Below are 14,486 nucleotides of genomic sequence, written 5' to 3'. Positions count from 1 at the left end.
ATCATATTGTACTCTTGGTGGAATATAACCTAAGAAACTGTCCTTGCAATTAAAGATAAAAATAATTATTCTGACTTTGAACTGAAGTAATCTACAAAAGAAATGTTATTCAAACTTTAGGCTCCATTGGCATTGTGATGATCATTTCTGATTTTTGGTAATCTGGATCTGAACCCATTGGTTTTATTTAGCTTTCCAGTTCTCAGGGGACAATCGAAACCAGTCTTCAGGATATTGAAAGCAAATTATCTCCAGGTGGATTGCTGGCAGATACATGGACCCATCAAGAAGGCACTCATCCAAAAGATAGACAGTAGGTTATAACTGCATTGGCAGTTTCTGCTCTTATTATTAAATGTCCTTTTTCGCATTGACTCAATTAATTTATTTGGATTTTTCTTTCTTAAATAGTGTAGAAAAGCTACAAGTCCTGTTAAATTGCATCACAGAGATTTACTATCAGTTCAAAAAAGACAAAGCAGAACGTAGTAAGTAAAATTTTCCATTTGTTAATCTGAGTCAGCCCTACTAGTTGTAATTCGGTTGAATTAATTTGGTATATTTGTAAGGGTGACTACATAAGTTATTTATTTCAGAGACTTGGTTCTGTCAGGGAAGAGGTTGAAGGTATTAAAAATTATCCTTAAAACCAACCTTTTGAGTATTTCAAATCAGGGATCAGAACTCTGAAACCTCTAGAGGCCACACACGTAACGGAAAGGAATGAGATTGGCCCGTGGAAACTGAAGGGGACTAGAGAGGAGGACCCCACCCCCGTGTGAAGGGGAGAGCCACTACTCAGATTCACCTGATTGTTTTTCCAATGTTCTTAGACCTCAAGAGAAGCTAGAAATAGACTTTATTAGAAATATCCTGATTTTTAAATGTTGGCAGTTAATTTTTTTTTTTAACATTAGCACTGTACAGACCAAATAAAAGCATTTGTGGGCAGTATCTACCCATGGGTCAGAAGTTTGTGACATCTGCTTTAAACTCTTAGCCTTTATGAAGTAATAATCTCAAAAAAAAATTGCATGTGATTTTATGATACTGCATTTACAAGAGTAATACATATTCTTATTTTTAGGACTAGCTTATAATGAAGAACAAATCCACAAATTTGATAAGTAAGTGTCCAGATTATGTTTAATAATTATTTTTGGTTATGTTTCTGCTTAAAGTTGGAATTAATCATAATAAAAAATACATTTTAATCTTGGCTTTATAGAATTGTTACTGTATGTGCACATATTTGAGGCCCACTCATCTGGCCCCTGGTTGAGAGGTTACTGAGACGGGAGAATAAGGGGGCAGTCTTCTGCCTCCTGTGCTCTGATTGCAGAAGGACAGATAATGGAGAACATAGGCAAGGGCAGACTTAACCACCTCCTTAACCTTAACCTCATTCGATAAATAGTTTTTGACCATTCTCCACTATCAACCTTCTTTTTCTCCTCTTGCTGCTATAATGTCTGTCTTAGAAACCTTAGGCTTTCTACCGTAAATATTCTAAACCCACAACAGTCATTACAGGAAATAAATTTCGTATATTTGAAAATTCTTTAATATTGGAAATAGAAACAGTGACATTGGTTTAAGCCTCTGATTATTTCTAAATTACAGGCAAAAACTGTATTATCATGCAACAAAAGCTATGACCCACTTTACAGATGAATGTGTTAAAAAGTACGAGGCTTTTTTGGATAAGTCAGAAGAATGGATGAGGTAAGTAAACTTTTTGGGGGGTGATTAGTGGTTGTCTGCACAATATATAATTTAATGTATATTATATATTTTAAGTAAAAATAATATTTCATTAGACTGCTTATTAATTGGTTCTTTTTGGTTTTCAGAAAGATGCTTCATCTTAGGAAACAGTTATTATCCCTAACTAATCAGTGTTTTGATATTGAAGAAGAAGTATCCAAGTATCAAGACTATACTAATGAGGTATAGCTTCAAAATTATCTAGAAAAAAAAGGCTTTTTCCTACTAGGAAAAATTAAAATAAAATTCTTCTAAGTTTATATCTGATAATGTTTGAGAAGAGAGAAATAGGGTATAATATGCCTATATTCAGCTCTGCTTGCCCACTTGTGGTATGTATTTTGAGCCAAGTTTTAAGATGTTTTACAGTGAAAAACATCTGATAGACCATTTTTTAAAATCATCTATATGCAAAGTTTTTCTTAAAGAGTTTTAAGTATTATATCATTGATGGTTTTGAAATTAAAACTTAAAGCTATAAAGGGCTTATTAAAACCTGTAACATTTGATCTAAGATCTGTAGTAAGTATTCTGTCCTGTGATTGATATGGTTTTTTTGTTTGTTTGTTTTTGATGTTCTAGTTACAAGAAACTTTGCCACAGAAAATGTTTGCAGCCTCCAGTGGAATCAAACATACCATGACCCCAATTTATCCATGTTCTAACACATTAGTAGAAATGACTCTTGGGTAAGAAATTTATTATTTGGTAACTGTAGTGTTTCCATTTGTTTTTATTTCATTTTGTGATCTTGCTCTTTTATTTTGAAATGTTGTATATTTGTTATGAATACATTTGCTAATATTATTTAATGACTTAGATCAATCTAGAGAACTAAACATACTATAAATATAACTGTAAAACACTTGCATACTTTTTTTGAGCACAGGTACTTTTATCTTTATTTTGAATATAGTATGAAGAAATTAAAGGAAGAAATGGAAGGGGTAGTTAAAGAACTTGCTGAAAATAATCATATTTTAGAAAGGTGAGTAATACAAAGATCATTCTGCCCTGTGATTATATATGCAATTGAGTACATAAACATACATCTATACTTGTATCTGTCTGTCTTCCTGTATCAATAGGTTAAGCAGTGGGAAAGGAATATTAAGTCAGAACCCTTAGGTTTTTTGAATTTCATGGTGCCTTTTAATGTGTTTGGGGTTGTTTTGATAAAGACAAGTCAACTGTGATTGATTCCATTTTATAGAAGCACTGGTTAATAGAATTCTTTGAATCAGTCTGTGAAAACGAAAATCTTTTGCACATTTTTCAAAACGTTTTCTCATTAGAATTATCATGTTCAGTTCTGGATTCAGAGTTGCTTAGGAGGTGCCAGCACTCTGATCAGTGCTGTGTAACTCACAGAGCCCTCTGAACCCCTCCTTGCACGTGAGCGCCATCTGTTCATGGAGTTCTTTGAGGAGCTGAGTGTCTGCTTATCTCCAGAATCCTAACAGATCAAGGAGAAAGAGAGTTGGAAAATGTACAGAGCCAATAAAGCCACTTTGGTGGCTGTTTCCTTGTCCGGGTTCCTCAGAGAAGTTAAGTCCTGTTTGGCTCATGAATAGAACCCTTCTCTTTCCAGCCCTTAGGTGCTTCTCCACAGGTCCTCTCACCCGCAAGATATGAATGCAAGGATTTCACGTTTATGTGGTGTTTTGTGCCCTTGAAGGGCACTTTCAGGCTACATGGCCTCACTAAGCGTGCATTCCAGCCTTGCATTCCAGGGCACAGCGGATAGTCTGTGTCCATGTTCCACAGGTGTTGACATTCATACCTGAAAAGATGAGCTGGAGCTGGAACCCAGCCTCCTATCTCCCCACTAGCCCTGTTCTCTCAAATAAAAGACCAAACATGTTCATAAGGCTTGGAAAGATTAAATGTCAGGAAATCACATGATATTTGAGCTACATGCAGAAAGTTACCAGACGCTTCTATAGCATTATCGATTTTTTAAAATGAATTTAATGAATTGGTAAAAAAATGTTTAAACAATATATAATTGTAAAAATTGAAATAAAAGACCCCACCTCCCCTTTCTCATACCTCCCCACTCCCACAGAAGTAATCACTATTAATAGTTTGTTGTGCATGTGTGTTTTATAAGAATGGAATCATTCTGTTCATACTGGTTTAGTCTTACTTTTTTCACTTAAGGCTGTATATCAAGGGTACTTTTTCATATCCATACATATAGCTCTATTTTTCTCATTTTCAACAGCCGCCTGATATCCTAGTGTATGGATCTACCATATCTATTTGGTGCATCCCTATTTGTTGGGCATTTAAGTTGTTTCTGATTTTTCACAATTACAAAACATGCTTCAGTGAACACACTTGTATATATACCTTCATGTGCTTGTGTAAGAATTTTTGAAAGGTTGACTTCTTGATGTTTCTAGATGTGGAGTTGTTGGGTCAAAGGGTATGCACATTTGAATTTTTTTTTATATATAGATTTATTTATTTATTTATTTATTTATGGCTGCATTGGGTCTTTGTTGCTGCGCGTGGGCTTTCTCTAGTTTCAGTGGGTGGGGGCTACTCTTCATTGTGGTGCGCAGCCTTCTTATTGCGGTGGCTTCTCTTTGGAGCACGGGCTCTAGGCACGTGGGCTTCAGTAGTTGTGGCATGCAGGCTCAGTAGTTGTGGCATGCAGGCTCAGTAGTTGTGGTGTACGGACTTAGTTGCTCTGCAGCATGTGGGATCTTCCCGGACCAGGGCTCAAACCCGTGTTCCCTGCATTGGCAGGCGGATTCTTAACCACTGCGCCACCAGGGAAGACCCTGCACATTTGAATTTTGATAGGCGTTGTTAGTTTGTTCTCTAAAAGGCTTGTTACAGTCCCATTGTCAACACTGAATGTTATCAGTTTTTTAGATGTTTGCCAGTTTGTTTAGTAGAAACCAACATCTTGTTTTAATTTGGATATCTTTGGTTAATAGTGATGTCAAACATCTTTTTATATGTTTATTCAATTTTTTTTTCTGTGAATTGCCTATTAGGTTTTAAAGTCTTTTTCCTATTGGTTTTCTATTGGTTTCCTATTGGTTTATAGTATCTACATAGTAATTATCTAACTCTTTATAACTTTTTATAAATTTATGCAACTTATAGTTTCTTCACAACTTTAGCTAAATCCTAAATTTATTCTGAAAGGTTAAAGATTAGCAAGTAGAAAAGACTATTAAAATATGTTTTAACAAAATTTTATATTGAATCACATGTTTTGTGGAATAAAATCCCCACTTCCCAAAGCATGTCCAGTAAGTCTTGTTTTACTTGCAGGCTTGACAATACATGGGTAATCAGACATGGCAGAATCATAACTTAAATGTTAAATGACCACTTAAGGATTTGTGCCAGAACTAGTAATAGAAGCCAGGTCTTGTACACTGTCTCCATATGGATATCTATCACTTCAGATTTTTTTGTATCTAAAATCACTTAACATCATCCTTCCCAACTCAGTCTCCCCTGTAATTTCCTCATCTTCTTCCCCTTTCTCCTCCTACCATGAACATAAATTATTTTATTTTATTATTTATTTTTTTAATGAATTTATTTATTTTATTTATTTATTTTTGGCTGCATTGGGTCTTCATTGCTGCATGGGCTTTCTCTAGTTGCAGCGAGTGGGGGCTACTCTTCGTTGCGGTGCACGGGCTTCTCATTGCCGTGGCTTCTCTTGTTGCAGAGCACAGGCTCTAGGCATGCGGGCTCTGTAGTTGTGGCTCGCGGGCTTTAGAGCGCAAGCTCAGTAGTTGTGGCGCATGGGCTTAGTTGCTCTGCGGCATGTGGGATCTTCCCAGACCAGGGATCAAACCCCTGCGTTGGCAGACAGATTCTTAACCACTGTGCCAGCAGGGAAGTCCCCATAAATTATTTTAGACACTCACTCTTCTTTACTCCCTTTCATCAAGTTTGGTAATCTTCCTTCAAACGTGTCTGTGTTCCCCCTCATCAACCTCATTTAGATCTCCTTTCCCCCTACCTTGTGAGCCATGATAATAATCTACTACCTGTTTCCCTAACCAGCTCTTCCCATCTGTCATGGGTTTTACAGCCAAAGTAATATTCCCAAATACTGATCTAATCATACCACTCCCTTGGCTCAAAAATTTCTAAATTCCTGTTACCTAAAAAGTCAAGTCTAAATTCATACTTGAATTAAAAGAATATAATAGTCTGGCCCCAGCCTAATCACCCAACTTTATTTTCCACTATTCCTCCAAGTAACATTCTGTTTTAGCAAGATTCCATTCCTTACTGTCCCTGACTCCCAACTCCACATCTTTGCTTATAAATCCCACCCCACCAAAATAAATTATCCAGCTCTTTCTAACACTTTCTAGATTACATTACTCCCCCATTTTCTCTTAAGAAGTCTTCCCAAGCCACTGAGTTGTATTTTTTCACATATTTATGATAGTGGCACTGTGTTTCAGTAAGAAATAGAGCAAATTATAGTTGGTTAACCCTTTAAAAATAATAGTTTATTCATCTGAAAAGTATTTTATATTCTTCTTTAAAATGTTGGAGGCCAAATAAATGAATCTTTTGAGATTGCCTTTTTTCTTTTGTGTTTTAGGTTTGGCTCTTTAACCATGGATGGTGGCCTTCGCAATGTTGACTGTCTATAGCTTTATAAGAAGTTTGAGGCAAGTTTCAGTTTGCACAAGAAAATAATGTTGGGGCATTAAACGAATGCTTCTGTAGGTGGTCTCTTGTTTCTACATTTCACTATTTGATGTGGTCATGTAAATATGTACAATACTGTAAATACATAAAAATATATAAATTTTTGGCTGCTAAGATGTAATTTTACTTTTTAACATTTATAATTATATGAGGACATTTGACCTCAGTGAGCACTGAGAAGAAAGCCATGACCGATACGTTGAGATACTTACTGATCCTCGACTCTTCTGAGTAAGGCCAGCTAAGTCATATATCTCTGACTGCCTACTGGAAACATTTTTAAGTGGAACCAAAATTGGTGTCCTTACAAATCAGTAAAGGTTGATTGTTAACACGTTTATAAGTGATAGAATGGAGAGGTAGCTTTTGTGAGTGGGGAGCAGAACCGAACCACTGTTTTACTAGGATCACAGTTTTTTTGAGAAGGATAAAGTGGCATTATCCCAGTTATCCTTGTATCTGTTTAATTTCAGGTAAATTATTGAGCAAAATTTTTTAAGTGATTTAATTATTAAAAACTGTTCATTTTTATTTTGGCCATAAATGTATAACTGTCATAAAAATTTTAGGATCATTTCAACTGTTTTAAGCTGTATATTTCTTCTTTACTTTAATTCTGCTTACTACTTCATGAAGAAGTATCAATAAATTTCTCAATTGTAATGTGAAGAGTTTGTATTTTTCTGTGTACAGCAGTTTGAGAAACAAAAGTTATCTTTTGAAAAATAATATGGGTGGTAATGGTAAATTATCCTCAGAAATTACACGAGGGGCAATTTTGTGACTCTTATAAACCCACTGATTCCAAGTTTCGTAGAAGTTCTTTCATAAATTCATAAATGTATGCTATACAAATCCAAAAGGAGCCTTCTCTTTGAAAAATGTACACAGAGTTCTAGACTAAAGGATTGTGCTCAGTGAGAAATTATTTTGCCCAAGAAGGATTTGGTTTTAGTTTTGCTTTCTGACTTCTTAGATGACTGAAGTATGATCATGTACAACCTGTATATCATAAAGAGATCATGTCCTAAGTAGTAAATAAATTTGGCTGTCATGAACATTGGAAAACTGAAAACGGATTAGGATGTTATTTGAAATCTCAAATTGATGCATCATTGTAGTAGGGAATTTTAAGTGTCACATGTATACATTATAAAAATAAATGTATGGGTCAATGACATTACTTTTATAAATACAGTTATCCCCTGTCAAAAACTGTTTAGTCTGAGAGTGTATGGGGCAAGGGGGTATTTAATCCCTTTTAATTTTAATTTTCTATTTGACCATCTGACATCAGTGTCTAATTGTGTAGTTTAAATGTTTATATCACTGAACACTAGGTAAAATTTTACTTAAATTATGTGATCAGTTAATATATTTGCAGATTTCATTTTTATTTAAGCACCTCTAGAAAAGAACACCAGTAAACAAACGCTTGCTGTGGGGATTGTATATGTGTAAGTTATACTGGTAAGAACAGTTCTGTTCCACACTAGTATTAATTAAGACTAACTGTTGTATTCCCCATTACAGCAACATGTAAATCAAGCACTCTTGCTTTCAATATTTTACCCTCAAGAATGCATCCTCATTCAAAACACCTTATGTCAGTAAATACATGGTGACATTGGTCTGCTAACCAAATTTTCAGAGTTACTATGTAAGTGAAATTAGCTTTAAAATAAGTTGCATCTCTAGTTTACTAGCTTTTTTTTTTTCAATATTGGGATATATTTCCAAAAGACAGGGATTAAAAATATTATATGTAACAAGTAGAAGAGTTAATGGATTTAACTCATTTTTTTTGATACTGTCTCTTCTTTTTTAATTGATATAAAGTTGATGCAAAATATTATATGTTACAAGTGTACAATATAGTGATTCACAATTTTTAAAGGTTATACTCCATTTACAGTTGTTATAAAATATTGTATATTCCTTGTATTATACAATATATCCTTGTAGCTTATTTTATACATAGTAGTTTATACCTCTTAATCCCCCACCCCTATCTTGCCCCTCCCTGCTTCCCTTTCCCCACTGGTAACCACTAGTTTATTCTTTCTGTAAGTCTGTTTCTTTTTTACTGTATTTACTAATTTGTTGTATTTTTTAGATTCCACATAAAAGTGATGTCATACTGTATTTGTCTTTCTCTGTCTGACTTCTTTCAGTTAACATGATACCCTCTAAGTCCATCCACATTGTTGCAAATGGTAAAATTTCGTGTTTTTTTTATGGTCGAGTACTATTCCATTATATATATATACCATATCTTCTTTATCCATTCATCTGTCAGTTGACACTTAGGTTGCTTCTGTGTCTTGGCAATTGTAAATAATGCTGGTTTGAGCATTGGGGTGCATGTATCTTTTCAAATTAGTGTTTTCGTTTTTTTTCAGATATATACCCAGGAGTGGGTTGCTGGGTCATATGGTAGTTCTACTTTTAGTTCTGTTTTTAGTTTTCCAAAGTGGCTGCATCAATTTACACTCCCACCAACAGGGTACAAGGGTTCCCTTTTCTCTGCATCCTCACCAACATTTGTTATTTGTGTTCTTTTTGATGTTAGCCATTCTGACAGGTGTGAGGTAGGATTTAACTCTTAATGTAAAAAAGAGATTATAGGTCTAACAGCAGAAGGAATAATCAAAAATGAAATAAGTGAACGTAAATTATGTGAAAAAAAAGGGATATCTTCGAGTAAATAAAAAAGGAATTAGAGGAGAGGTTAGGGAAGAAATGTGGAAAATAATCCCATCACATCTTCTAAATGTCCCATTTTGATTATTTTGGAAATTAACAAATACTGTGTAAGTGGCTTGTAGACCTCGTTACACTGTGTCGAAGCAGAGTGTCTCTTCTTAGATGTAAAGATCTTTTCCCCAGGGACTTCCCTGGTGGCTCAGTGCATAAGACTCTACGCTCCCAATGCAGGGGGCCTGGGTTCGATCCCTGGTCAGGGAACTAGATCCTACATGCATGCCACAACTAAGGAGCCGGTGAGCCACAACTAAGGAGGCCACCTGCCACAACTCAGACCTGGTGCAACTAAATAAACAAAAACAAAACAAAAAAGTCTCTATTAAAAAAAGAAGATCTTTTCCTCAAAATATCTCTTTAAAAATATAATACCTGCATCAATAAGTTATCCAAAAAAAAAAAAAAAAGTTATCCAAAACGTGTTTTAGTTTGTTTTTCTGTTATTTTTTTAAGTGATGAAGTTTGCTTTTTGTGGTGTTCTGTGCTAAAAGTAAGAGGTTTGTTGTTTGGAATTAAGAAAGGGACTATCAGTAGGAATAAGCAATCTTGACTGAAATGTCTAAACTTTATTGTCCCTTCAGAATCACAGCCACAACCAGAGCTTTTATCTCTGACTTCAGTCCACTCAGAAGGGCATTTTTCGCATTGTGCTTTGTCTTTGAGGAGGTGCTGCAAAAAATTTATAGTTACTCAAACTTTCAAAACTGAGAAGTGCTGGGACAGACACTGTTGAAAGGAAAACATAAAGAAATCTTAATGCTATTGTTTTGGGCAGCATCCACCAGCCCACATCCTATTTTTAGGAAGATGAAAGTATCAGAAAGTCTTACACTATTGTTTTAGTTGAACTTTCTCCCCACTTGTCACTTACAAGCAGACTCCTAAGCATATTTCTAAGAACTCATGAAAATGGAATAGAAATCAAAAACATCTGACCTGGAAACAGAAACTGGTAATATGATAATATCCTTTTGTGTGTGTGTGTGTATAAACCAGCTCCAGAAATTTAGTGTGTCATATAAAAAAGCAATGTCCAACTATTACATCAGGCTCTTGTAAGGACTAGTCTCTGAGTAAGTTTATTTCTTTTGACGTAAACAGAATGCACAAAGACCAGTTGTTAGATGTAGTTCCAGGGGTGATGATGGGAACCCCAGTCCCACTGGCAGAGCAGGCAGCCAAATGCTGGTGTCCGCTGAAATCACACACTAAAGTTAAAGAAGGGTCTGGAGAAATGTTCAAAGGGTCAAAAACGAAAACTATCCTGGAAAAAATCTTTTTCTTTTATACACTTCTTGACTTGTAAGAATCAGTCATATTCTTTTTTTCTGGGATAGATTCCTGACAAGGTTTAAAATACATATCATTTTTCCAGTAAAAGATGTACAAAACAAATGGGATCAAGGCTATGGCTTTAGGAGGTAGTGTGTTAATCACCAGCAAGTCCTACGAATTGCCATTGACAATTCTGTTGGATGCTGAGTTAGTGGATACTGGTTACTCTGCTCTTGTGTGAAAGTAATTGTATTTCTGTAGAGGAGGTAGGGCAGGGGTGGGGTCTGTACTTAAAAATTATCAAGTGTTGCCTTAGGTTAGAGTTTCTGAAGCTTAAAACTCTTTCTTTAGAAAGAACATCTATTAATACAGTTTCTAGTTATGAGGGCTAAGGACACCAAAGGAATGACAGGGGAAGGGGATTTAGGGCTAACAGGTGGTCCCCAGACATATTGGCTGAAAGAGAGTTCACAGCTAAAGTGTCATATGTGGGTATTACTGTGTTTTCCCCATCCGTGCTATCTGTGGAGTGTTGTTCTGGAACACTTAACAGTTCTAGCTATGGCCATAAGAAGTGACTTTAACAAGACATTCAGAAGAATAGCCCGGCTCTTTTACTGGTTCCCCAAGTCACTGAGCTGCTCGAAGAATCGGAAATCCAAGTTGCTCTGGAGCCAAGGTGGAGGTAAGCTATCTGAGGCTAATGCTTCATTTGAAATACATTTTTTTGTTACTAAAATGGAGCCTCCCTCAAGTGGGGGGGGGGGGGGGAATAAAGCTCTTAAAGCCTTTAAAACGTGTTATTTAACATGGTTATCTGAGAGAAAAGAGAAAGCAATTTGAAGGTGAGATATTAAAAGCCATGAACATTTTATAATCCAATTTATGCTTTTTAAGCATTTGGGTTCGGAGAAGTTTTCTAGAGAGAAATGGAGAATGTTTAGCTTTAAAAAGCAAATTAAAAAATAGCTCTTATTTTCAATGAATCTCAATTTGCTTGTGGAATTAAAATACCTTAGAATAAACAAAAAAGAATAAACTAATCAAGTGCATTCCCCTCCTTTTCCTAGAAAACTAAAAATGTTAATGGACCTCATATTTCCTTGGGTCAGTCTCTACGGCATATTTTAGTCAAGTATTAATGTAAGATTTTAAAGCACCTTAAATATGCTGCTGCGTAAAGCTCTGCATTTCTGTTCAGTCCTGCCTGGCTGGAATGTGAGAGGGTCAGGGGAGAGGGGGTTGAGGGAAGAAGGTACCTGATGCACCTTCTGCAGAGCCCAGCTCTCACCTTCCTACTCTGCACGTGGGAGGAGGGCTGGACACGCCACCTTGGACCAAGGTAAGCACCTTCTCTTCCCTCACAAGTTTCATCTTGCAACTGACTTAAAATTATAGTTATGGCTTTTTGATACCCATGTAGCTCTGCATCTTATGTAAGTGCTTAACATTTACCCCTTGTCTGATGGATAATCAAACATAATCTGATGATTTGATAGATGACCCAGCACCAGAGCCTCCTTTAATTAGCACAGAAATGACTGTGATCTGTGTTCACCAAGGAAGGTATCTGATTAAAAACTTTACAAAATGTAGGGCCTAGTAAATTTCAATCATCTCTTTTTCCTTAAACTGATATTTTCTTTCATTTCTTTTTCACTATCAAAATATGTATTATCTAACTTAATAGTTTAAAACTCCCTCGGGGTTGTGTGTATGTGTGTGTGATCCCTCAGATATGGAATGGCATAATTTGGGATGTTAGAGCTTCAAGGGAACTTAGAAAAATCATCTTCTCTGATCCCTTCATTTTAAAGATGAGTAAACTGCCCCCAAAAGGTTAAATATCTTAACTTCCAACACTATTACATGGGAAGAACTAGAACTTTATCGTGAATCATCTGATTATTTGTCCAGTGCTATTTTTACCACTCCACAGTGCTGCGGTTTGTAAACATCAGAGGATGTGAATATATAAACCCTCACTGAACTCAGTAGTTCCCCCCCACCGCCATATCCTCAGTTTCGCTTTCTGTGGTTTCAGTTACCCGCAGTCAACCTCAGTCAAAAAATATTAAATGGAACATCCCAGAAACCAACAATCCATAAGTTTTAAATTGTGCACCATTCTGAGTAGCATGATGAAATCTTGCAGTGTCCCGCTCCTTCCACCTGGGATGTGAATCGTTCCTTTGTCAGGTGTATCCCACCTGTTAGTCACTCAGTAGCCATCTGCGTTATCAGATCAACTATCACAGTATCACAGTGTTTGTGTTCAAGTCACTCTTATTTTACTTAATAACAGCCCCAAAGTGCAAGAATAGTGATGCTGACAATTCGAATATGCCAAAGAGAAGCTGTAAAGTGCTTCCTTTAAGTGAAAAGTGAAAGTTCTCAATAAGAAAAAAAATATCATATGCCGAGGTTGCTAAGATCTACAGTAAGAACAAATCTTCTATCCATGAAATTGTGAAGAAGGAAAAAGAAATTTATGCTAGTTTTGCTGTCACACCTCAAACTGCGAAAGTTACAGCCACAGTGTATAAGTGCCTAGTTAAGATTAAAAAGGTATTAAATTTGTACAGTAAGGGGCTACGCTGGTGGTACAGTGGTTAAGAATCCGCCTGCCAATGCAGGGGACACGGGTTCGATCCCTGGTCCAGGAAGATCCCACATGCCGCGGAGCAGCTAAGCCCACGTGCCGCAACTACTGAAGCCCGCGCACCTAGAGCCTGTGCTCTACTACAAGATAAGCCACCACAATGAGAAGCCCACACGTAGCAGCAAAGACCCGACGCAGCCCAAGATAAATAAATAAATTTATAAAAAAAAGAATTTGTACAGTAAGATATTTTGAGAGAGACCCCATTCACATAATTTTGATTACAGTATATTATAATTGTTCTATTTTATTATTAGTTATTGTTAACCTCTTACTATGTCTAATTTATAAATTAAACTTTATCATATGTGTGTACATATAGGAAAAAACATAGCATTCCATGCTATCTGTGGTTTCAGGCATCCATTGGGGGTCTTGGAACATATCTCCCCTCTGCTCCCTGACAAAGAGGTCTACTATATTTTACAGATAGCCTTCATTGGTGGATAATCTGTACCTAGAAAGTCTGGTCATTTATTTTTCCAAAGCAATGCTTGCTAGTATTCTTACTAGTTTGGAGCCTGTTTCCTACAATCTTTTTACTTACCGTCTGATGAAGTAAAGTCTTTTGTTGAGATATTCTAATGAGAATTAGAATACCCCATTCTAATGAGATTATTAAAATACATGACTTACAGAATTATAGCTCCTCAAGAGCAAGAACTATCTTTTATTCTTTCTCCAATATTTAATAACAGTGTTGTATACAGTGGGCAGTTAGTAACTATTTGTCTTACTGAATTGATTTATGAGAACAGCCGTATTGGATTTGAGTTGAATGAGATAAAAGAATGAATTTACTTTTAGAAATCTGCTAATCCCTGGAGACCCTTGCTCCAACCTTCTGTGTAGATTGATGGATTGCGGCCACCTACAAAAGATAGCTCAACATCAGGTCACCTCTTCGGAATTAAACTTTCTGTCATTCATCAGTATCCTACAGTCATCTAAGGTTGCCACAGAAATGTGCCAAGTGTTCCCTAAGTACCTCTATCCCAGTAAATCCCACTTGAAAACTTAAATGGTCTCAAGACAAGACCAGTGATTGATATTTTAATACCACTAATGAAGTGAAGGCTCCCAAATAGCTTTATCACCATGTAATTTAACACAGCTTAGCTCACTCTCCTTCATTTCTTCTCTTATCTCCCCATCTCCACCTTAGAAAGCAGTAAGTTACACCAAGGCATGAATTAGGAAGAAATATAGAAAGTCGACAAATCTGAATTCAATACATATTTTAAGCATGTCAGTAATCTGCGGTCTTGAAGGGAAAAAATGGGGAGAGGTATATGAGAAAATCCACATTCGG

General features: G+C 36.1%; 1 protein-coding gene across 2 annotated transcripts in view; it reads left to right on the top strand.

Moving 5' to 3' along the window:
• Positions 1 to 8,610, top strand: part of TBK1 (TANK binding kinase 1) — a 40,449-nt gene extending 31,839 nt beyond the window's left edge. For both annotated transcript variants that reach the window (XM_057557079.1, XM_007179745.3), the window contains exons 14-21: positions 192 to 313; positions 412 to 488; positions 1,088 to 1,127; positions 1,624 to 1,725; positions 1,854 to 1,950; positions 2,350 to 2,456; positions 2,684 to 2,755; positions 6,365 to 8,610. In XM_057557079.1, coding sequence (XP_057413062.1) covers positions 192 to 313; positions 412 to 488; positions 1,088 to 1,127; positions 1,624 to 1,725; positions 1,854 to 1,950; positions 2,350 to 2,456; positions 2,684 to 2,755; positions 6,365 to 6,416 — 669 coding nt within the window. In that variant the 3' untranslated portion in view covers positions 6,417 to 8,610. The remainder of the gene's footprint in view (positions 1 to 191; positions 314 to 411; positions 489 to 1,087; positions 1,128 to 1,623; positions 1,726 to 1,853; positions 1,951 to 2,349; positions 2,457 to 2,683; positions 2,756 to 6,364) is intronic.
• Positions 8,611 to 14,486: the final 5,876 nt, after the last annotated feature.

Source organism: Balaenoptera acutorostrata, chromosome 11 (assembly GCF_949987535.1).
Source record: "Balaenoptera acutorostrata chromosome 11, mBalAcu1.1, whole genome shotgun sequence".
In the NCBI taxonomy this organism is placed as follows: Eukaryota; Metazoa; Chordata; class Mammalia; order Artiodactyla; family Balaenopteridae; genus Balaenoptera; species Balaenoptera acutorostrata.
Note: the sequence above shows the minus strand (reverse complement) of the source record. Positions and strands in the feature narration are given on the sequence as shown.